This window comes from Gorilla gorilla, chromosome 16 (assembly GCF_029281585.2).
Source record: "Gorilla gorilla gorilla isolate KB3781 chromosome 16, NHGRI_mGorGor1-v2.1_pri, whole genome shotgun sequence".
Lineage (NCBI taxonomy): Eukaryota > Metazoa > Chordata > Mammalia > Primates > Hominidae > Gorilla > Gorilla gorilla.
The window spans coordinates 79,955,650-79,979,493 of record NC_073240.2 but is presented as its reverse complement, the minus strand read 5'-3'; the positions used below and the strand labels follow the sequence as shown (position 1 = coordinate 79,979,493).

General features: G+C 50.7%; 1 protein-coding gene across 8 annotated transcripts in view; it reads left to right on the top strand.

Moving 5' to 3' along the window:
- Window positions 1–23,844, top strand: part of RASGRF1 (Ras protein specific guanine nucleotide releasing factor 1) — a 131,206-nt gene that overhangs the window by 13,227 nt on the left and 94,135 nt on the right. For all 8 annotated transcript variants that reach the window (XR_010131048.1, XR_010131047.1, XR_010131046.1 and 5 more), the window contains exons 2-3: window positions 13,808–13,914; window positions 19,796–19,943. Coding sequence is in view for 4 of the 8 variants with exons in the window: in XM_019011186.4 (XP_018866731.1) it covers window positions 13,808–13,914; window positions 19,796–19,943 (255 nt within the window). In the remaining 4 variants the exon portion in view is untranslated. The remainder of the gene's footprint in view (window positions 1–13,807; window positions 13,915–19,795; window positions 19,944–23,844) is intronic.

Here is a 23,844-nt window from a genome sequence, read left to right as displayed (position 1 = left end):
GATGGAAAAGGGAGCTGGAGGATCTGGGTGGGGCTGGGGGGGGGGGGGTGCCTAGATGGGTGTCCCCATATAGATGGAAGGAAGGAGAGAAGATGGACCCCGGGCCAGGGCAAGTGCACACATACGCACATGCACGCACACAAACACACGCGCGCGCACGCGCGCACACACACACACACACCAGGTTCTCTGTAGCACAGCCCCTCCCTGCACTGGGATATCATGCAGCATGTGGCAGAAGCACAGCACCTGTGGGCCCTCAGCCCCAAAGGTCAATGATGGCGGGGAGGAGGAGCCAGGACCCAGCTGGGGAGAGCTGGCCCTAACCAGAGCAGCAGAGTGGGACCTGGTAAGGGGTGGGATCAGCCAAGAGTGGTGGCATCTATCCCTGAGCCCACCCCACCCACCCCTTCTCTCAGAGGAGGCAACGAGCAGAGGCCCAGGCAGCAGGTCTGAACTCCCAAAAGGCGGGATGAATTGGAGGGGGCAAGGAGATCAGAGGGGACTGTTTGATGGTCCAGGTGGGTAATGAAGAATCCCTGAAGCAGGCATGGCAGTGAGGATGGGGGAAGGCACAGATTCCGGAAATACTAGAGAGGAAAAACGGATACAACTGGCAGCCAGTTACACAGTGGGAAGAGGAGAGAAGCCGGAACTGAAGATAATGTGCAAGATGCCACAAACGCCATCTCCCTGTAACCCACTGATCTTGCATGGCTGTGACCGTTCTGGTTATGAGCCCCTCCCCACCATGACCTCAGGACAGTGGCTGGATCCTGCGTTGTGTGTATGTGTGCAGGCATATGAATGCTCATGCATGTGTGTTTTCCAGTAATGTGCCACTGCTAGGTTGATTAGACCCATCATTTGACCTTGTAAATGAATCCAGTGGTTTACAAAACACTATTTGAGCCTTTTCATGAACGAGGAGCTCCCACAATGCTTTCCTAAACAACCCCGTGAGGTGGGTAATATTGTCCCCATTTTGTGAAAGAGGAAACTGTCCACAGAAGTGAAGAGGTGTGTTGAAGACCCCAAGGCCAAATAATAAATAATAAATTTGAACCCAGGTCTGATGACTCCAAACCCTGGTAGACCCCACAACCCCAGGGCCCCAAAATGGACTCCCTGGAACACTGGTTTTATGGAATATTAATAGATCTTCCCAAAAAATGAAAACAAGATTCCATGGGTGTTCCAGAAAAGGCTCCTTATGGAAGGACTGCCCTGTGCCCTGTCAGCTCTCCCTGAAGAGGCACGGATGGCTTTCATGAAAAACCAGTCCCCCCAACCCCTTCCAGCCAGCTCCATTGCCCATGCCTGAGGGGTGTATTCAACACCACCCCCTTCGTGGCTTTTGCTATTAGCCAATTAATAAGCTGGGCTCCTGGGCAGTGGTGACAAATGCATTCAGTCACCCATTCAGTCAACCAGGGCTACCCTGTGCTCTGGCCAAGGCACGGTGCCAGGCTCCAGGGAGAGTTCTTGGTCAGGAATCATTTCTTTGAAAGGAGCAGGAGCCTTTTGCTCAAAGCAGCTTGAGCAAGAGAGGACTATCCTGGATGAAACACAGCGGTAGTTAATGGAACCCAGGGAGAAAATACATGTCTGGGTCTCCATGGCCTGAACACCTCCGCCTAGCCTTGCCCCCACCACTTGATTCCATCACCACCTCTTGCCACTTTCTCTGAGACCCTTCTGCTTCCTTCTTGGCTTCTTACTCGCACTTAGAGTTCAGCACATGCAGCTCATCAGCCTGGTCTCTCTGTGCCACTATGCCACATTCCCAGAGCCCCAGATGGGTGAACCCTGGTGCATGTCCACTGCTGCTCCAGGCAGCTGCGTCCAGGACCATGGGCCTCTGAGAGGGCATGAGGGGCAGGGGAGAAGTCCTGCGTTTCTAGTATGACAACAACCACGTTGCTCCTCCCTCAGGGGTTCCAAACTCTGGGTGATTATAACCAGCTGGGGGGCTTTCAAAAAGACCAGTGCCTGCCACCTCCCCTCCCCTCCCCTCCCCACCCACCACTCTGTTTTAATGGATCTGAGAAGGGACTTGAGCGACAGGGCTTCTTTAAGTTCCCAGACATCGCTAATGTGTAGCCTGGATTGAGACTATGGGCTGTAGCTGGAAAGATAATCAGAACATCATTATGATATGAGTTGAGAATGGCCTTGATGGCACAGGATGGGGCGCTATCTGGGAGCCCCCGGCAGCTCGCCCATTAGGAAGAACCACCATACCTTTCCAAAAGCACATATACAGCTGACATGCGTGTTGTCATTGATGGCTGCAAAGTGAACTATGTCTGGCTTCTAGTGGGGGCTAAATACTGGTTGAATTAATGAACGAGGAATGACTTGGAGAGTAAAAGGTGTGGGAAATCTTCACTCTAATACCACGTGTATAGAATAGACCAAGGCAAGTGTTGTTGGGCCTGTTTGTCAGAAAGGAACCAGGGCTCAGAGAGATGAAAAGGCTGCCCAGAGTGCCCAGCTCTGAGCTTCACTGCCAGACCCAGACTCAGCTATGGAGGGTTCCACCTGCTCCTCTGTCTGTAGGGGAACCAAACATCCCAGTTTGCTCAGGACTGTCTTGGTTTTAGTACTGAAAGTGCCACACCCCCAGGAAACTCATTAGTCTCAGGCAAACCCAGGACAGTTGGTCACCCCACTGTCAGTGGTTGTCCAATGTTCTGTGTTCAGTGGAGAGGCTGTAGGGGCTGCTGGTCAGTTGGGAGAGGCAGGAGGCAAAAGAGAGTCTAAGTAGGTGGGGCTTCAAGCCCCCAGCCCCAGCTTCCAGAGGGGAAGTAGATCCAGCTCCAGACTGACCTGGGGTAGCAGGGGCCATTTTGCAGCCCGGTTGGACAGGAGAGGCATACTGGGGCCAGGAAGGACATACTGGACAGGAAGGGCATACTGGACAGGAAGGGCATACTGGGGCCAGGTATGCGCTGGAGCTCATGCACTGCCAGGTCAACTGAGGCCACAGGTGTGGTTCCAGAACATTTCCTCCAGCAAAGACAAGGGCCCACATGTGAGTCTAGTCCTGGCACAACCCCAGATGTGATTTCTGAATCCCCGCCTGTGAACCTGGTAGGTCGCAGGTATAGTTTGTGGATCAATCCCTCTTTTCCTACTGAAGCCCCAGGCGAAAGTCTAGACTAGTGAGTTGTTCTCAACATTGGCTGCCCATTGGAATCACCCAGGGATGCTACGTCAAACTCCAGTGTCCAGCCATGGTTGAGACTCGCAGGTCTAGGGATACTCAGCAACCCAGGTCAAGCCTCAGGAGGTCCAGGCTCCATCCATGCACTTGGGAAGGCCTTGGAATCATTGTGGATCTGTTACAGTGATTTTGATTCTGCGAGTATTTCTCGCTCGATCTTAGGACTCCTGGTGGAATCTCAAATCAGGTTATCCATCTCTTACTTCAGGTCTAGGAAAGCTCTAGGTCCATCCTTGATCTCTGTGGAGGCCCCAGGTGGAGCTCTGGGCCCATCTCTGCAGCCCTGCAGGGGCTTTAGAAGTGGTTCACCAAGTCTTGCCTCTTCTGTAGCAAAATCGGGTGTGGCCCATTGGTGGTTTCTTCCTCTGTTGCATTTCTGGGGAGTCCCTGAATGAGGCTGTGGTCTGTTCATACAACTGCAGTTGGACCCCAGCGATGGTTCTGTGAATCCCTGGATGCATTATGGGGCCTGGGTGTGGCTCTGAGTTGGCCCATGCAGGCTAGTGAGGCTCACGATAAGGGTCTTTCTACACAGCCCATGGCACCTTCCAGGTGTGGTAGTGGACCTGGGCCTCCTGCCCAGGTGAAGCTCCACATAGGACACTGGCCCTGCCTTCACAACCTGGTGAGTGCCCTGGTAGTGCTGAGGCTGTCTTTGCAATACTGGGCTAAGCCAGGTTTGGATGTATCTCTGGACTATAAGACTTCCCATCATTGACCCTCACATCAACTGCCTATCCTCACCCTAACCTGGCTCCAGTCCAGTTCAGGGAAGAGCCTCAGCCCAATTTCCCCACAGGGGCCACTTGCCCTTAGAAGGAGCCATGGGCTTATCAGTTCCCCTTGAAGCATGAGCATGTACGGAATCACCTAGGGTGCTCTTTAAAATAAATCCCAGCCATACCCCTAGGGATCCTGATTCAGAAGGCAGCTAGTGCCTGGAGATCTACATTTTTAGCAAGCGCCCCAAGGGATTTGGAGTGGAAAACTGGGATACTGAAGTAGGAGAAATGCATTTTTACATCTACTTACCTCTGGGGCAGCTCCTGCCCAGCACAGCTGTAGATCTGAGCCTGGTCCTAGAAAACTGGTGGCACCCAGCAAGACTGAAGACAGTCCTGGCCCCACATGTAGTTTTATCTCAGGTAATGGTGGCTTGCCTTAAGCAATGCTTCTCATACCACAGGGTGCAGCAGGATCACCTGGGGGGCTTGTTTCAAAACAGAGGTCTGGGGTGGAGCCCAAGAACTTACAGTCCTAACAAATTCCGAGGTGATTTGGGTGCTGCTGCGGCTCCAGTGACTTTAAGGACTCTCATGGCAGTAAGGGTGGTGGGACATTCTTGGAAGAACAAGAACCACAGTACAGGCAGCATTCCCAGCACACATAACTGAGAAGAGGTGGAATCCAGGTGTTCCAGGGCAGCCAGTCTTGTCCCCATGCCATCCTCAACCACCTGTAGCCAGAGCCTGACACGCCACCTCTAGCTTCCCACCCTCAGTGCAACTCAGCGGCACCCCGTGTCTGCCAGTGCCACCCGCGGTGCTCTGCTATCTCTGCTTGGCCTCACACCTCCTGCTCACCTGCCCTTCTCATCTCTCACAACCCCGACTCCAAGTGGTCTCCTTATAGCTTCTGATGATACTGCCGACCAACTGCCTCTCCTCCTATTTCCTAAGGCAAACTCCCAGCCTCACTTCCCTGTTGGGGCAGTTTGGGGAGCCCTTGCTCTACCTGGCTCCAGTCCAGTTAAGGGAAGAGCCCCAGCCCAGCTTCCCCACAGGAACCAGCTGCCCTTAGAAAGAGCCACGGGCTTATCAGGCATCATGACTCCCCTTCCGGGATCTGGGCAGTCTGGTGGAGGACTGCGGGGAATGCTAGATCTGTTCCAGCAACTCTAGTAGGCCTGTGAAGATTTGTTACTGAAACTTGGACTCGGGTCCTGTATCTGAATGTATCCTATATCCTTGATCACATATAGTGAGTCCTGATCTCATCCAGGGCCCAGGGAAGGTGGGCATGAGGCTCTCTGTTGCATTGGAGAGTTCTAGGGTGTCCCTGGGACTGACTCCAGAACAATGCTGCTGTTCTGCAGAGGAATCCAACCGGGATCCAGGCAAGCCTATGTGGTCCCATTGTTGTGGCAGGTGTGATTCGGATCCTATCCTGTGGTCACACTGAGGCTCGTGTGTTGTGAGTCTGAGAAGCTCTGGGTAGCTCTGGTTGGTCTCAGCATCATTCTGGCGATGTCCAAGTTGTGATCCTGGCCTCATCACAGCAGCTCCAGTGTTGCCCCCAGTGTGAGTCTCGTTTTTACTCTGCAGCTTTGGAGGGATCTGTCTCTGGCCTCTGCCCAACCTTGTAACTCTGAGGAAGCTCAGGTGGGAGTTCAGCTTTCAAAGGTGACTCAGGTCAGCCAGAGCTCTGAACCGATACCAGCTGAGGTTATGAGACTGTCTCAAGAGCTCTGGTGCTATGCAGGGTCATTGTTTTTCCATGGAAGAAATTGATATTAAGATTATTTATCGGCCGGGCGCGGTGGCTCACGCCTGTAGTCCCAGCACTTTGGGAGGCCGAGGTGGGCGGATCACGAGGTCAGGAGATCGAGACCATCCTGGCTAACACGGTGAAACCCCGTTTCTACTAAAAATACAAAAAATTAGCCGGGCGTGGTGGCGGGTGCCTGTAGTCCCAGCTCCTCGGGAGGCTGAGGCAGGAGAATGGCATAAACCTGGGAGGCAGAGCTTGCAGTGAGCTGAGATCGTGCCATTGCACTCCAGCCTGGGCAACAGAGTGAGACTGCGTCTCAAAAAAAAAAAAAAAAAGATTGTTTATCAAGAACTCCCAGAAACCCCCTAACTGCTCCAGACCACCACCCTCGTGAGGTCCTCAGGCAGTCGCTGGCAATATAACGCTCCTCAGTTCTCTCCAGCTATCTCAGAGCTCCAGGGAGCTGAGCTGGCCTGACTGAGGCTTTGGAGCTTGGGCCTTGAACCAAAGCAGGCCTGTGACTCCTCCTTCCTCCCGAAGCTCATTTCCCAATAGCAGATGGTACTGCTCCAGAATCCAGAAAGCCTCTCCCAAAACACACCCAAACCAGCCAGAAAAGATCATAGGGACAGGAGAGCAAGTCTTAGGGCCAGAAGATACGTGTTCAGACTTCTAGGACAGCGGGAAGGAGATGGGAGCCCCTGGCCCTGGTACACTCAGTCATAGCCTGGAGAAGGGGAGGGAGCCAAGAAAGGGGAAACTAGGGGGCCCTAATATGGGGTGCCACTTTGCAGCTGGTACCACCCTGACCAGCTGACTTCACCTGCCATGTGGAAAGAAGCTGGGAAGAGTGGGGAGGGAAGACCTCGGAAGGGGACACAGAGGAGAAAGGCAGGAACAGAGACACAAAGAAAGAAGGAGACAGCTGCAGAGGGCCAGGCGCAGTGGCTCACAACTATGATCCCAGTACTTTGGGAGGCCAAGGAGGATGGATCATTTGAGGACAGGTGTTCGAGACCAGCCTGGCCAACATGGCGAAATCCCGTCTCTACTAAAAATACAAAAAAAAAAAATTAGCTGGGCATGGTGGCGCACACCTGTAGTCCCAGCAATTCGGGAGGCTGAGGCAGGAGAATCACTTGAACCTGGAAGGTGGAGGTTGCCATGAGCAGAGATTGTGCCACTGTACTCCAGCCTGGACAACAGAGTGAGACTCTGACTCAAAAAAAAAAAAAAAGAAAGAAAGAAAGAAAGAAAAAATAAAAAAGAAAGCTTCAGAGAATGCAAAGGAGAGAGAGAGAGAAATGGAAAGAACAGAGAGGAAAGGAAATGATCCCTTTCCAGGCTCAAAGAGCCAAGAGGTGGAGTTTTTCTAGAACTTTGGCCTATCCATGCCAGAGGCAGCCCTGCTCCTTGTTGAAGGTGCAGTAATGGGAGATAGCCTTGCAGTGGGTCCTGAGACCCGCCATGAAAACAAAGCTTCAGGCTCAAGCATGTCCAAGCCAACATTCATCTCCCTTGCATATTTGCTCCTTGGGGACACAGCATGAGCATCGGCAGCCCAGCCTGAGGGTGCAGCTGCTCTCCCGGGGCTGGAGACCAGCAGAGGATAAGAGGTCTGAGTGTCCCTTGGGTAGGGTTGCCCTGAGCCTTGACATGCTCCTGTGCAGCCACCAGTCACCCAAGAGATGGGCAATTCAGATCCTCAACAACTTTGTGTCTATTTCCCTGAAGTTGTCCTGAACTTCTAAAATGGAGTAGGGCCTAGAAGATCATCATATTTTTACCCCAAGCCCATACTAGCCAAGAAATCACCTGTGCTTCAAAGTAGGCACCCAAGCTTGCCAAGGAGAAAGTTATTAAAAATATTAATAAAAAAAGAAGTATAGTGAACATGCATTGGATGCTTGCTTGCAGGCACCAGCATTATCTCACCTGACTCTCACAACACCCATGCAAGGAAGGGACTCTTCTTATGCCCATTTTGTGGATGAAGAAACTGAGGTGAGAGCCTCAGTGACTGGCCCCAGGTTACACAGCTAGCAAGTATTACCAACAATAGCATTTCCCAGATAACACAATGCCACCTACACCTGTCATTTGTTGTCATCTGAAACATGTAGGAATATGAACCTCCACCTGCTGAGTCCTCCTCCAATTATTAAGGCCACTTCTTTATCTCAAAAGGAAATCAAGTTCCCCAAATAGAGTCTCCCTTTTTTAAAAAAAACCTCAGACAGAAACTAAGGCTGAACTGAAGCATCTGTCTCCCTTTTTTCCCAGTTATATGCTCTGTCCCCGTCAGGGGAGCTGCCCAGTTAGAGGCTAGGTGGAGAGTGGGCTCTTTGACCCAAACTGGACCACAAAGCTGGGCTATTGCAACCCTGAGACTTCCATGTGCTCTCCATCTCCAAAGTCCCAGAAGATCAACGGGACACACAAGCATATCCCAGACCCAACCTCACACCTGTGGAACCAAATGCGACCTGAGCAGAATGTTAGCACCTGTGCATTTCCCAGGCAGAAGCAAGGCACCCCGAACATTACTCCCCAGCCCCTGCTGCCACCATCCATGGACCTCATGGGGACATCCTGGGTTGGGGGCTTCCACTGTCTTCAGGTGTCTGTGTCAGCTCATGGCAGGGAAACTTCCATTTGGGTGAATGGTGCATAAGAGCCTCATAAGGGCCAAGGTTTTCTGCAAGTGCCATAAAGTGTAATGGTGAAAGCTAGGTTGTGGGATATGGGTTTTTACTGTAAAATAATTATAATGTCTGTGAATGTTTAAAATTTTCATAATAAAATGTTGGCAGTGGGTGAGGAAGGCAGACAAAGATCAAGGCCTTTTCAGCCCAGGCACCTCAAGGACCCAATAAGAAGCAATAGTAAGCCCCTTCTTCTGCCCCCGTTTCCCCCAAATCTTTGCCTTCCCTTACTTAAGAAACACCAGCATTTATAGTCTTTACTATTCTGATACCATCACCAAAATATCTCTTTCTGTCCAACTGCTGCAGCAAGACCTGCTTCCCCTGGAGAAGTCTGCCCAGTCCCTCCATCCTGGCTAGAAAGCAGGATAAAGATGGGAAATTGGTTGGCACAGAGAAAATTCTATCACTTATATTCCTCACTCCCAGGGCTCCACTTATTTGGGGTGAGTCTACATTGGGACAAAAACAGTGGTTACAGATCCTCACTAACCAAAGACAGCAAACAGGGTCTTGCCATCCCCACATGGGCCTGTGTCCCTGAGAGATACAGCAGTGTGGCTGGGATGTCACAAGTGCCCAGAAAGGTTGCTTGCAAAATCATTATTAACAAGTGCAAGAGGGGTGAGGACCATCATGAGGTCCTGGGTGCCTCATCAGGACGTCATCAGAACCCCAAGGTGAAGCATTCATGTGTCTGTTCATTCACTCATTCTTCAGCTATTCATCAGCATCCACTCAGTACTAGGCTCTGTGCAGGGTTCTAGAGTTTCCAAATTAAGCAGGTACAAGCCCTGGCCCTGAGCAGTCCAAGACCAAAGGGTCAGCCAGGTTGTGAGGCTCCAAGGAAGGAGGGGCCGCATGGAGAAGTCCTGCAGGTGAGGGGAAGGATGGAGTGCAGACACCCCCCATCCCCAAGCCTAAGCCCAGCCAGGCCTGTGGTCCAGGCAAACTCTTTTCCCTGAGACCTGAATCTCTGGCCTGTGTGTTCCCTGGGGCCCAGGGAGGGGTCCTCGCCTGGCCTCTGCTGGGGTTCAGCCTGCCAGGCTGACCCCAGGACACAGTGCCATGCCTAGACCCTCAGACCACACTTAGGCCACACACCTGACCCTGACAGAGAAGAGGGGTGGGCCAGAAACATACACAGCCTCTGAGAGCTATGGGAGAGATTGGGAACAACCCAAGGCCTATCCAGAAGTGCAGGGAAAGACCCAAAACACATCCACACACATCCACACTCTCATTCACATTCTCCAGATATATCAATAGATGGATAGATATAAAAGCGTGTGTGTGTGTATATATACACATATATATAAATATATATGTATGTATATATATATGATACATCGATAGATATAAAAGCATGTGTATGTATGTATGTATATATATATACTTATACATATAAATATACGTGTGTGTGTATATATATATATAAGCTCAAAAAGACCTTGAGCCCAGCTCATTTAACTCCCCATTTCATAGATGAGGAAGCTAAGGATGACAAGGAGGAAGAGACTTAGTTGCCCCCAAGCCACACTGTCTCAACTGCAGAACTGACACCAGATAAGACCCCCTTTCCAGTGCTCTTTCCCTACCCAGAAAGCCACTTGCCCCCTATCAACTCTTGTCCATTACAGTGAAGAGAACAAACAGCGTGAACAGAAGGACCCTGGGCTAAGAGCCAAGCCACTGTCACCCTAGACAGCAATCCCAGAGACACCTCACACCCACCTCCAAGCCTCAGCCCCCTCTGTGAAGTGGGGTCATGCCACCTACCTCCACCGTGGCTGGGCTCCCTCAGGAACGCAGGGACAGTGCCTGCAGGGTGACAGGCACACAGCAGGGCCTCACAAAATCAGTCACTTTCCCTTTTTTTCCCCCACACCGCTGGTTGTGTTTTAGGTTTTCCTGCACATAGGTTTGGAAATCTGACATTCTCACTGAGTCCCTTTCACCTCTCTAAGCTCCCTTTTTTGTAGCATCTTCCAGGAGCCTGGAGCTCATCCTCTCTCTCTAGACGTGGGCTTTGGTCTTTCCCAGCGGATGATACTCTGTCTCTGCATCTCTGCAGACTTCTCCCTCTCCCACCTGCCCCCACCCATCTATCTCTATCTTATCTCTGTCTCTGTCTCTATCTCTGTCCCTGCCAATTCCTACATAGAGCAAAGTCTCATTTACTTGCTACCCAAAGTCCGGATTTGTGCTGATTCAGAAACTCTGGGTGGAAGCTGACTTTCCCTTAGCAAACAATTTCTACAAGTCAGTCGGGCAATGTGGTTGCATAAAACAGATGTCAGGGGGCAGGTTTACAAGCACGAAGGGAACAAACTGCTCTCAAGTCATTTGAGGCACTTATATTCCAGCTCAGGCCTCCTGCAGCAGCAAAAGCACCACTGGGCAAAGGCAGCCCAGGGTTCTGGCTTCAGTGATGCTGTTTCTAGCCCAGTGACCTTGGACAAATGAATGTGTCTTGCCTCCACATGCCCTCTAAATGGGGATAACAGACTTAATTTCTAGGGCAGTTGTGTCTCTAGTCAGGTGATGTGTGCAAAGAACCTAGTACCATGCCTGAGGTGTGGTAGATCCTCCAGTTTCCCCTTCTCCTTAAGGTGGAGGCCCTCACAGCTGCCTAGACTGCAATTCCTCTGGCCGGGAGCCTGAAGTGGCTCTGGATACTCCCAGAGCTCGCCCTGGCCCCTGGAGCCTGGCTGTTATGCCTCACAGGGAAGCTTCTGGGTCACGCTTGTCCCGAAGGCCACCCCTCCATAAACTGGCCACTTCACTTGAACGCTAAGCCTGTCAGTCACTCAGGGTCTAGGCAGTGTCTCCTATCCCAGGAGGACAGCAGATGCAGGATGCTTGTTAGGAGACTGTGACAGTAGCCCAGGAGAAAGGTCGTGGGGCCTAACCTAGGGCAGCAGTGATGGGGTCAGAGCGAGGCCACACAGATGGGAGTAGACGGGCAGATGAACTAGCAACTATTGGAGTGACAGGAGGGGAGTGGGGAAAGCCTCTGGGTAGCCTGCGGCTGGCTTCCTGAAGCCTCCAGGAACCCCGCGCCTGGTCTGCAGGATGGAGAGTTGGGCATCATAACCTGTCAGAAGCTCAAGGTCTCTGATGACCGGGTTCAGGCCTGGAGGGTCTTCCTGGCATCCTTCCTCACAGTTAGGTTTCCAGCAGGGGTGAGGCTGTAAGGGATTCCAGTACACATGGGCAGCAGGGAGCCATCTGCTTCCCCACCCAGTAGGGCTGATTGGGAAGAAGTCTCTGTGAGGAGTGAAAGGCCTCAGCCAAGCCCATCACCCCATGCAGCTCTGAGTCCCCTGGTGACCCAGAAGGGAAGGAGAACACTCCTGCTGTGGTCCCAGCAATGGGCTCCTATAGCTCTGGGACATTCCCCTTGGGGCTCTAAGGAGACCCAGCAACTCCACTGTGCCTGTATGTAGCTGAGTGCCTTGTTTCTGATTTGGGACTCTGAGTCTCACCTACCTACAGGCTCCCTGAGGTGGGGACTTTGCCTTTTTGTCTTTGCATCCCAGGGCCAAGCCCAGGGCCTGAGCAGGCGGCAGTTGCCCAGTGCAGGTGTATCATCCCAGCTTCTCTGCTTTCCCGCTGTTTGGCCTTAGGCAAGCAGCTCAACCTCTCTGAGCTTCAGGTACATCAGCTGTAACACAGAGAATACCTGTTCTGCTTGGTGAATGTGGAAATCATGAGATCATGGGAGACAAGCATTTGTGTGTTCATCATCTCTCGAGAGATGGGGAAAGTGCTAGGTAGCCGCCTGCCACTATGTGTCACCTGCTTCCTCCTCGAGGGGGGCAGGGTGCCCACTGGAGCCTTTCAGATTCAGTTATTTGAGGCTGTAGCTGACATTTCATTCTATAGCTATCTGTTATCTGTTTCCTAGGAAACAAGAGACAGACATTGACTCTGTAACAACTCACTCTCTCTCTCCTTTCTCTCTCTCTCTCCTGCCATACTCATTCCCCCCGCCCGCTGCTTCACATACACCCGGCTGCCACCTAGACTGACAATTAACAAAAATACATAAATGTCAGCAGAAGCTAAAATTAGTTTACACACTGCACCTTGTGCTGCTGCTCCCTGCCACCTGGACACCGAGGGATGGAGGGACGGGCACTCTCTCTGGCTCAGCCTCACACCATGGCTGGCCCGTGGTGCATCCTCTGAACAGCAGACCTAAGGGCCCCTCTTTGTACCTCACCCCCTGCCTCTCTCCTCCCAGTTTCACCAGGCCCAGGCCCAGGCTGGGCCCCCAGCACTTCGTTTGTCTGCCCTCTCTCTCCGACGAATCCCTCTGCATGCGGAGCTGGCCCCTCAGAGCCCCCTGCCCCTTCCTCCCGCCAATGCCCCAGCCCAGTCTGTGACTCTTCCAACATGCCCAGTTGCTCAAACCAGAAACCTGGGCTTTGTCCCTGCTGCCCTCTCCTCCCATGGCTCCTCCTCTCAGCTGCACCCCAGGTCCCTGCCCACCTGCCCACTGGCATCCCTGTACAGCCCCCTCCCCCTCCCAAATATGCTGTGAGCTCTGGACACCAAGCTGCCCCCATGCTCTTCCATTCAGCTGAAATAAAACTGAACCAATGTCCCATCCTCTGGGAAGCCCTCCTGATCTCCCTGGGATAAGTCAGTGGGTGACTTTCTCTGTGCCCCCACAGCCCTTTGTTCTTACCTCCATGACAGTAGTGATCGCACCACATTAATTACAGCAATTACAGCGCTTACTAGGTGCCAAGCATTCTTCTAGGAGCTTTACATGTATTTAACTCATATAACAGTATTGCAGATGGGTGTCTATTGTCTGGCTCTTCTGCTTCCCTGAGTCCTTAAGGGGCAGGGCCCATGGTTGGCATGGTTCTAAGTTAGTCACCTGCACCCAACACAGAGGTGGCTTCCAGTGGGCTCTTATAGGGACCGTGTCTGTTTACTCATCGCTCTAACCCCAGGACCTAGAAGGGCACTTATTCCATTTTTGTGGAGTGAGTTAAATACATGCTGCATTGAATTGGTACCCAGTTCCCAAAAGGATGTTCTAATGATGTGCTTTCCCTGCCTTCCCTCCAGTGCGCCTGATGATTTCAAACTGGCTTTTTTGCAATTTGTTGTTGAACAGGGCTTTGTGTGTTTTGTTTCCTTCTTACAATATCCTAAGCATAGGCTCTGTTACACGATACAAAAGCCCTTTTAATCGAGAACTGGAAACTGCTAAATAGAATGGCATTCTGATTATCACAAACAAGGAATCTGTGCCTAGCTGATGTGGCAGCAGGCACTTTGCAAAACAGCTAGATTGATTGCAAGAGTCGCTGTTAGTCCCATGGACACTCTGGTCATTGGAGATGTCTTCTTCTTGGTACAGCATTACTTCACGGTGAACTTCAGCCATGAGAACCAGAAAGCCTTGGAGCTGAGGACAGAGGACGCAAAAGATTGTGACGAATGGGTGGCAGCCATTGCACATGCCAGGTATGTCTCCTTGCCCAGGGCAGGAAGCCCCTACTCCACAGTCCAGGCAGAAAAGACCAGACCCAAGGGCCCTTGAACAAAGCCAAGCCCCATGAAGTGGAGGGCATGGGAAAGGAGGAGGAGAAGCATCTCTTGGCAGGGTCCACCCTTACAGCCTGCACCTCTGGGATGAGCCTCTCAGTGCCACAGGGAATGAGAGGCCATGAGTATTGCAGCTCCTACCCTGCTCCCACACTAGTTACCTTTTTTATATTAGCAGAACCAAGTATGATTTGGTTTGGTTAAAGGATTTTGTGGCTCCTGAAGCCTAAGGCCTCCAACATTCTGACCCAAATGCAGCCACTCATTTGCTGCATTACCATGGACCAGTCCTCTCTGCTCTCTGGACCTCGGTTTTCTCATCCAGAGGCTGACATTCTAAACCTCTCTGAACTTTGACACTCAGGGATTCTAGGCCTCCTCCTCCCCTCTGCTCCAGCAGTAAGTGCCCCCTGTAGGGAGACTCCCTGGGCCAGGAGAGGGGAAAGCCAAAGGACAATAGGTGCCACAGAGACAACAGGGGCTCCAAGCTGAACTGAGTCCCTTTTGGGTCCTAAGGAAATGATGGGTTTGTGAGCCAGGATGTGGTCCCAGAGCTGACAATCGCCTGGCAGAGCTGAACATGGTTAGGGGCAGCAGCACCCAGACTTACGTTTCTGGGCAGTGGATTTTTCTACCTTAGTGGATAATAGTGTTTCTGTGTCTCCTGCCTAAAAAAATGGAAGCTCCTGAGGGCAGCGACCAGATGTGATTCTTTGCATTACCAAGGCCTGATAAAGGCATAGACAGAGTGCCCAGTAAATATGGGTTAGAGGAATGCAAGGATGGATGGGTGGTTGGAGGATGGATGCAAAGCTGGTTGTTGAGTTTATATACAGAAGATAAATGGTGAATTAATGGAGGATACAGGGATGATACATGGACAAGTTAAAAGTATGTGTGGATGATGGATGTATGGTTGGATAGATGGATCCTAGGGCCCATCCTTGAGCCTTGGGTCAGACTAGTTAACCAGAAGCCCTTATTATGACTATAGCAATGACATTGGCCCTGAGATAAGGCCATCTCTAGTTCTTTCCTCAAGGGGTATCCATTCTAGCTACAGAGACCAGGTTGTCACATATGAACCAATAGTCAGGCCCAGTGCACAGTGCTGGGAGACAGATGGATGCAACATAAGTATTCCCCCAGGGATATCGCAGTCTAATCAGGTAGACATTAGACATATGCACAGGTAGCTCTGGTGTATAGAGGCTGAGTTAAATACAAAACAACATGAGAGAGAGACATTACTTCCATCTGCAGGGAAATGGGAGAATCTGGGGAAGCTGGAAATAGGGTAAGATTTGGCCTGAGTAAGGGGATTGGGAGTCAGACTTAATGGGTTAGATTGGTAGCATTGAAATGCTCATTTCTCCCCACCCACCCCCCCACAACAACAACAAAAAAAGCCTTAAATAAAGGTGCTGATACAGGAAAGAGAATTCCAAGAATAATGAAGTGGCAAAGTTTGGGTGTCATAAAGTAGATGAGGTTGGCCAGGTGCAGTGGTTCACGCCTGTAATCCCAACCCTTTAGGAGGCCAAAGTGGGCAAATCGCTTGAGGTCAGGAGTTGGAGACCAGCCTGGCCAACATGGTGAAGCCCCATCTCTACTAAAAATACAAAAATTAGCTGGGCCTAGCCAGGGGTGGTAGGGAAGCCTGTAGTCCCAGCTACTCAGGAGGCTGAGACAGGAGAATAGCTTGAACCGGGGAGGCGGAAATTGCAGTGAGCCGAGATCGCGCCATTGCACTCCAGCTGGGGCAACAGAGCAAGGCTCAGTCTCAAAAAAAAAAAAAAAAAAAGACAGAGAGTAGATGAGGTTGGACCATGGGCTGCAACCAGACCATAATTGGATCTTGAATACCGCTGAGATGTTTGACCTTTCCCCTGCGAACGGTGGGAAGCCATCGAGGGTTTTATACAAGGGGAGTAGCATGATCAGAACTATGATCTGAATTGAAAATTGCTCATGATGTAGAGGATAAAACTGAGTGAGGAAGAACCCAGATGCAGGGGGAGCAATTGGACCTCAGTCTCCTAAGCACTAAAGTAGAACCAAGAGCCAGTTATTTTGAGTAGCAAATGAAACTATTAATGTGAAGGGGCTTAGTAAATGTAGAAGTATTATAGAATTCTAACTTTTACGTGCTGATAACCAGGACTACATTGATTTAGAATCTCAATCAATACAAAAAGTTTCTAAAGGCAATGAAATACCAATACTTATAGAGTAGAGTGGCTAAAATGCTTAAGACAGACAATATTGAATGTTGAAGATGAGTGGAACAAACGTAACTCATCTAGTGCTGGCAGGAAGATAAAATGGCACAACCACTTTGGAAAATTGCAAGGCAGTTGCTTAAAAAGTTAAACATACATCTGCCCTGTGACCCAGCAGTTCCACTTCTTAATACTTATCCAAGAGAAATGAAAAGATGTCCATAAGAAGTCTCATATGCAAATATCCCTTAGCAGCTTTATGCATGATAGTCCAAAACTAAGAATAGCCAACGTGTCCATCAACAGGCAAATGTCTAAAGTCACCTTGGTATGCTGCTCAGCAGTAAAAGGAACCAGCTACAAATGCATGCAACCTGGTAGAAGAATCTCAAAATCAATTTGCTGAGTGAGGAGCCAGACGCAAAATAGTACATGATATTTGGTTCCAGTTACATGAAATTCTAAAATAGGCAAAATAAGCCTGTGGTGATAGAAATCAGAATAGTAGTTGCTTCTGGTGTAGGGATTGACAGGGAAGAGGCATAAGGGAACTTCCTGGGGTGATGGAAATTTCATCTGGATTTGAGTGCATGCGTTTATCAAAACTGATCAAACTGCACTTAAGACCTACGCTTTCTACAATATGTACATTAAACCTCAAATTTTAAAAATGAATGAGATATATATATATTTATTTTAAAGATAGTGTTCTAATTTTCTATTGCTGCATGAGAAGTTACCACCAACTCAGCAGCATGAAACAACACCCATTATTTTACCTCCCTGTTCTTTGGGTCAGAAGTCCAGGCTTAGCTGAGGTCTCTCTCTGCCCAGGGTCTCACAGGCTAAAATCAAAGAGTCAGTGGGCTGAGTTCCTCTCTGAAGACTCTGAGAAATCATCACTTCCAGGCTCGTTCTTGTTGTTGGCAGGATTTAGTTCCTTGTAGCCGTGGGACTGAAGTCCCTGTTTCCTTGCTGACAGCTGAGAAGGGGAGGAGGGGGCAGTTCCTAGAGGCTGCATACTCCTTGCCACATGGCCTCCGCCATCCTCAAGCTAGTAACTCTCCAGCCTCAGATTTCTCACTGCCCCTTCTACAACCAGCAGAGAAAACTCCCCGCTTTTAAAGTCTCATGCAATTGGATCACAACCACCTAGACAATCTCCCTGCCTTAAGGTCAACTGAGCCACATTGACACAAGCTGGTGACAGGAGAAGAAGCCCTGCAGGGCAACTGTGCAACGGTGCATGCCAGGCAGGCCATGCACACCTCTCCTGCCTACCATGGACAGGATAATTTTTCAAGCAATTCACTAAATTAAGGACTGGCTCTAAGAAGCCAATAAAATAATAATAAGCCAATTGACATCAATGTTGCCAAGCCTGTCTGGGCCTCCAGAGCCTGACAGAATGTTCTGCATCTGAGGGTGTCTGTCTGCTCTACAGTCTGTCCAGCTCTCACAGTTCATCATGTGCTTATGATAACCCAGGGAGGGGTCCCTTCAGCCCATTTGACAGACGTGTGACCCAATGTCACACAGGACATGGGTGCCTGAGCGGGGGTTGTGGAGTCCCAGATCCTGGCTCCCAGCTTAGGGCTCTGCAACTGCCAGGTAATGCAGATTCAACACAAACTAGAAGCCTTCCTCCTCAATAAAGGAGCAGCTGGTGATCAATACCACCTACCTGTGAACAAAAACCTCTCCATATGCATCATCCTTTTGGAAGCCAGCAGCACGTGTCAATGGGACAACGGTGGAATGATGGGACATGCTGATTGTTTGCCTTCTTCCTTTGTCAAGCCCTGGGGTCTGGGTCAGCCCACTGGCCTCCCAGGAATGTCTCCCATTCAACCTGGGGGGTGAGGAGTGATACAGTGATGGTCGCAGAAAGGGAAATCGAGGCACCTTCCTTAGAATAGTCAACATCAACATCAGCCATCCTGGCTGAGCTGAGGCTTGTTGAGCAGTGCTTGGGACAATAGCAGCTATCATTGTACCACTTATCTATTATCTAGGGAGTTGGCCATAAGACCAGAGGGGGACACTATAACTGTAAGCATCACTGAACCTCAGACACCGTGTGTGTGTGTGTGTGTGTGTGTGTGTGTGTGTGAGATCAGTGGAGACAGTGGCTGTCTTCCACAGCCATATTGAGTATTAAGTATTTTTACATATTCCCAATTTAGTTTTTATTTACATATACATAATAGATACTTCCTATGTACAAAAAAAGGCATTGGAGTGTATTAATATCATGTAGAGACACAATGTTCTCTCGCGCTGTATGTATAATATTCTGGTATTATGGGATGCCTCTGTGGGGGGTGTGTGTTTATATACAGCAAGGTATAAAATGCAACATCAAGTGCATTTTACAGTGTACGTTTCAGGGGAGAGAACTGTATGCCAAACCAGAAGACAAAACCACTAAAGGGGGCACAAGTGCATTGTCAGGGGCTGGAGCCCGACTCTAGCTCCAGCTTTGACGCTCATGGACTGTGATTTGGACCTCAGTTTCTTCATTTGTGAAATGAGATAATTGGTCTTTTGTGATCCCCAAGTTCCCTTCTCACTCTGAGAGTCTGTGAGTCTGTAAAGACTGCACCTGCACAAGGGGGGATAGAAGGATAGGGAAGGATAAGGGAGGATAGGGAAGGGAAGGGAAGGGAAGGGAAGGATTGGGAAGGGAAGGATAGGGAAGGGAAGGGAAGAATAGGTAAGGGAAGGGAAGGATATGGAAGGGAAGGGAAGGATAGGGAAGGGAAGGGAAGGGAAGGATAGGGAAGGGAAGGGAAAGATAGGGAAGGAAAGGGAAGGGAAGGATAGGGAAGGGAAGGGAAGGATAGGGAAGGGAAGGGAAGGATAGGGAAGGGAAGGGAAGGATAGGGAAGGGAAGGGAAGGATAGGGAAGGGAAGAGAAAGGAGGAAGGAGAGGAAAGGAAAGGAGAGAAGGATGGAGGGAGGGTTGGAAGAGGGACAGAAGGAGGGAGGGAGGTTAGCAGAGCAGCCTGCAGATGAGGCAGACGCCTATTTTACAGCACTCTGACGGGGTCCATTAGTAAGAAGAGACTAATGAAGCAGCTGAATTTTCACATCCATGGGGTGAGGGGAGTTGTGGTGGTACAAAAACAGACTCCTTCATGCTCTCAACTGAATTTCCTTTACAAGGAAAAACAAGTCTCTTGAGAAGTTGGAAAAACTTAAAAACCTGATATTCATTTTCATAATAGAAGCACAAAATCTTATTATACTTTAATAGGATAGCATTACAAACTAAAGGATTCTCTCTTCTAGCCCTGTTATTTATCTTTAAAAGTGGGTGGGAACGAGAACACAGATGTGCTTTCTGGATCAGGCTCGCACTCGGGCCCACCGCCCTGCCTTGCTCCAGCTGTCTCCCTGCCTGGACTGCCCCCAGCTCTACCCTGCCAAGCCCTCTCACTCTGCAGGGTGCTGGGGGTCAGGGCCTTCTGCTAAGTGCAGGTGGGTGGGTGAGCCCCTCTCCCGGTCAGTGCCCTGCTTAGTTCGCCACAGGACAAGGAGTGAGCATCTTACCTGCCATGTCCTTCTGTCCACAGCTACAGGACCCTCGCCACAGAGCATGAGGCATTAATGCAGAAATACCTGCACCTGCTGCAGATCGTGGAGACGGAGAAGACCGTGGCCAAGCAGCTTCGGCAGCAGATCGAGGATGGGGAGATCGAGATCGAGCGGCTGAAGGCAGAGGTGACTGCGGGCTGGGGGGTGGAAAACGCTGGCCAGGGGCCCAGGCCCTAGGCACAACATCTCAAACCCTGGGCTCCTGCAGGATTGGGGGGCCACATGACGGGCAGGGAAACCAGCTCCCAGATGCAGTTCTTCCAGACTCCAAACTTAGGACGTGGTGGTACTGGCAGAATGAGAAGGTCCTGTGGTCAGACTGGGTTTAAATCTCACCTCTGCCACTTATTGACTGCAACCTGAAACAAGTCCCTCAACGTGCCTGTGCCTCAGTTTCTGCAGCTGTAAAACAGGGCTTTCTATAAACACCTGACCAGGTCGTAAGCATTGAGTGAGATTATCTATGGGCAAGCTCCTAGTTACTGTGTCAGCCACTGTATTGACTGAGCATTCTGCATTATTAGCCCAAGACACTGGAGAGCGCAGGGTCACTGGTAGGTCATTAGAGTGTGGGCTTCTGCTCAACTCCAAGGCAGCCCCTTCCCTCCATCCATCTTGATGAAAGCTCCTGCAGCGGCCCACCAGCCAGCATTCTGGAGGCGGCATTGTTGCCAGACTAAGCCTCTTGGCACCTGGCTTCCCCAAGTGTGGTCCATGAAGCAGCAGCATTGGTTTCACCTGGAGTGGAATCTCAGGCCCCACCCCAGATCTTCTGAATTGGAATCTACAGTTTAACAGCCCAGGTGATTCCATTTACATTAAACCTTAGGAAGCACTAGCTCTTAGTCCCTTAGATGCCCCTCACCAGCTGTCAACCCTGGCACAGAATGATCTGATCATCTCTTCCCCTTATCACCTCACCAGCATGCCCAGAACCATCTGGCCATATCATACAAGGACCACAGATTTTGCACTGAGGAGGGGAAAATGATAACAAAGACTCCTGAAGTCAGCTGGGTATCTAATTTGCAGGGTCTGATGTGAGGTGAAAATGCAAGGCCCAGGCCAGGGAAGCCATTCTCCTGTCCCACAGCCTCCTGACTTGACTCATGGCAGACAGGCAGCACCCAACCTCGACCTGTAGCCTCCCCTGCCCTGACTGCCAGGAAGTGCGCAGTAGCTGGACTGGGGTGGGCAAGGAGCTCCTTCTGAGTCACCCACGTAATGCACCCTGGCACTGCCAGCCTGCAGCAGGGATGGCTGTCGCCTTGCCCTGCGACACCATGGGGTGCACACTGGACCCCAGCCTGCACCTATGCCCAGGCATCTGCTGAGGGTTGGGGGTGATGGTGGACTGTGAGTCTCCTCAGCTGACTCAACCGGTTGCTCCCTGAGCAGATGGTAGCAGAGGTCTTGGGGCCTGGGATGCCAGAGTGTGGGGAATAAGCAGCCAAGAACCCATCCAAGGAGCTGAAAAAGCGGTGGGAGGTAGGAACATGCATGAACCAAGGCTCCAAGAACCTGCAGTGTGCTCATGGTCCCATCAAATTCCACTCACTAAACACAATTCAAAGAGAAAACTATCTTAAGAATTTCAACAGAAGAGCTTAAAGTCCCGAATGCAGAGCCTTCTGAGCATAGGGCCCCATCACACCTGCGAATCCAGCTCTGCCTGGAATGTTCAAAGATCTAAAGCCAACAATTTCACCTTGTTCCGCAGCAGCCAAGCCCTGAACTAAGAGTAATATCAACTTGCAACCTCAAGGTCAACAAAAATTCCAGATTCTACACATCTCTGCTAGCCTGATAACAGGCACCTTCACGACATACTTTCATTCCCCACAACCATCCTGATAGGATCAGTCACCTGCATTTCACAGGAGGAACCAGACTCAGAGAGCCCAAGTCACTTGCCCAAGCTCACACAGCTGGGAAGTGGCAGAGCTGGGACTGGAACCCAGGTCTCCTGTCTGCTTGCCAGTCTTTCCACTCTACTCTGGTAGCCTCTTCCCACAGGGCTACCAGAGCTCAGTTCAGGGATGTCCCCACTCCGGCCCACCCAGTTCATTCTGGGATCAATCCTCGCCCAACACAGATTCCTAAATCTAAACTGAACTCCTGTATGGGATCAGGGAAGGAGTCCAGCCCCAGTACCAGATTATTAGCTTCATGATCAAGGGTGTCCAAGTGTCATTCATTCATTCACTTACTCACTCACTGAAGATCACCTACCACTGACCTCATCCTTTTCCCCAAGCACCACCTCTTCAGTCACTGTGGGCACCAGTGCACTGTCCACCTCCTGGCCTTTGCACATGCTGGTGCTTCTGTTTGGAGTGCCCTTTTCATCCCCACGCGTCCTACCTGGTGACATCCTACCAAGCTCAAACGCCTCACCCTGGGGGACCCCTGCCTCAGAGGGTGCTCCCTGCTGTCTGCTCCCATGGCTTTCCCACACTCAGCTCACCATGTGAGAGCAGGCTCCATGTGTGCCTGTCACCCCAACAGGCCTGGCAGGAACTCCATAAGGACAGGGCTGTGTCGCTTATCACTCCTTCTTTTGGCCTGGCACATAGTAGGTACTCAGCAAGGGCTTGATGAATGGATGGTTGTCAGGCTCCGTGGGAAGCATTAAAGGATGAAAGTTTCTGCCTTTGGATCTGATTGTGGTAGAGTGTCTTCAGTGCCATAGTAGGGCTTGCGGTGTGAACCCAAGTCAGGAAGTCGGTTGTTTGATAGCCTGGGAGGTGTGGGTTTATGTTACACGTGGCCTTAAAAGGTGTCAGGACATTGTAGGTCAGAGAAGGGGTGTAGGTGCAAAGGGCAGAGCCCCCTGTGGTGTTGGGGAGCAGAAAGCAGGTCAGTCATGACTGAGTGAGAGTGTGTGTGTGTGTGTGTGTCTCAAAATGGCAGCAGAGACCCATTTGATGGGAATTTTCGGAGCAATGCTTCCAATTGAGTGTATTAGGGCAAGATATTTTTAAAGAAGACTTTGAAAGAAGGACCATCTTGGGAAAGCTTTCTGTCCATAGTGTCTCTCTTGGTCTCTCTGTCTCTCTCTCTCTCTCTGTTTCTCTCTCTGTCCCCCTGATATACACACACACATACACATATGCACAAACACGTCCTGCAGGTCAGAGGGTAGTTGCTGGCTCTGCTTGGGCTCTAGGAGAATGGAAACAGCTCATTCCTGAGGAGTGGCCACCAGGTGGGCAGGACACACTGAAAAGCCAGGTGAGTGATGAGTGCCACCAGTGAGGAAGGCCCAGGGTCTTAGACTATCGGAGCCAGCAGGACTCTGAAGACACCAAGATCCATGGGGAGGAAGCGACTTACCCAAAGTCTCTCGCCTCCACCACTGGATCTCCTGGCTGAAATCCTTGGCCTAAGCCTGCCCCACCACAGCCTTCTCCTCCCTGCTGAGGAGAGGACCTTGATAACAGGGTACATATTCAGGAATGACAGTGTTGTCTGGATGGCCCTACACTCTCATAGTCCACCTCTCTTCTGATGGCCAAATAAGCTTCCTCAGGCCCCATCCCACATATTCCTGAGGATTCCCAGGGGTTTCCCTGGCCACCTCTTGCTTTCAAACTCCACTCTCCTGATCTATCACTGCACTTCTCATGGCTGCCTCCACTCAGTCTTCACTGCTGCTTTCCCCTTGTGTGGTCGCTACCTGTATCTGTCAGAATAGGCTAGATTATGCTGCAGTAACACCCTCCAAATCTGAATGTCTTAAAACAACAGAGGTTGATTACTGACTCTGTATGTCCATTGAGAGTTCTGCTGAAGACTCTGCTCCCCAAAATCCTCCAGTGATTGAGACACAAGCCAAGGAGGCTTCTGCCGTCAAGAAATTCACCAGTCATATGGCTGGGCTGGGGAAAGGCACATGGCACACTGCTCACATCACATTGGACAAAGCAAGTCACATGACTGTGCCCAACTTCAGAGGATCTGGGAAATACAATCCCACCATTTCCAAGAAGAGAGAGAACCAGAGTATCTGCAAAAGTCCCAACAA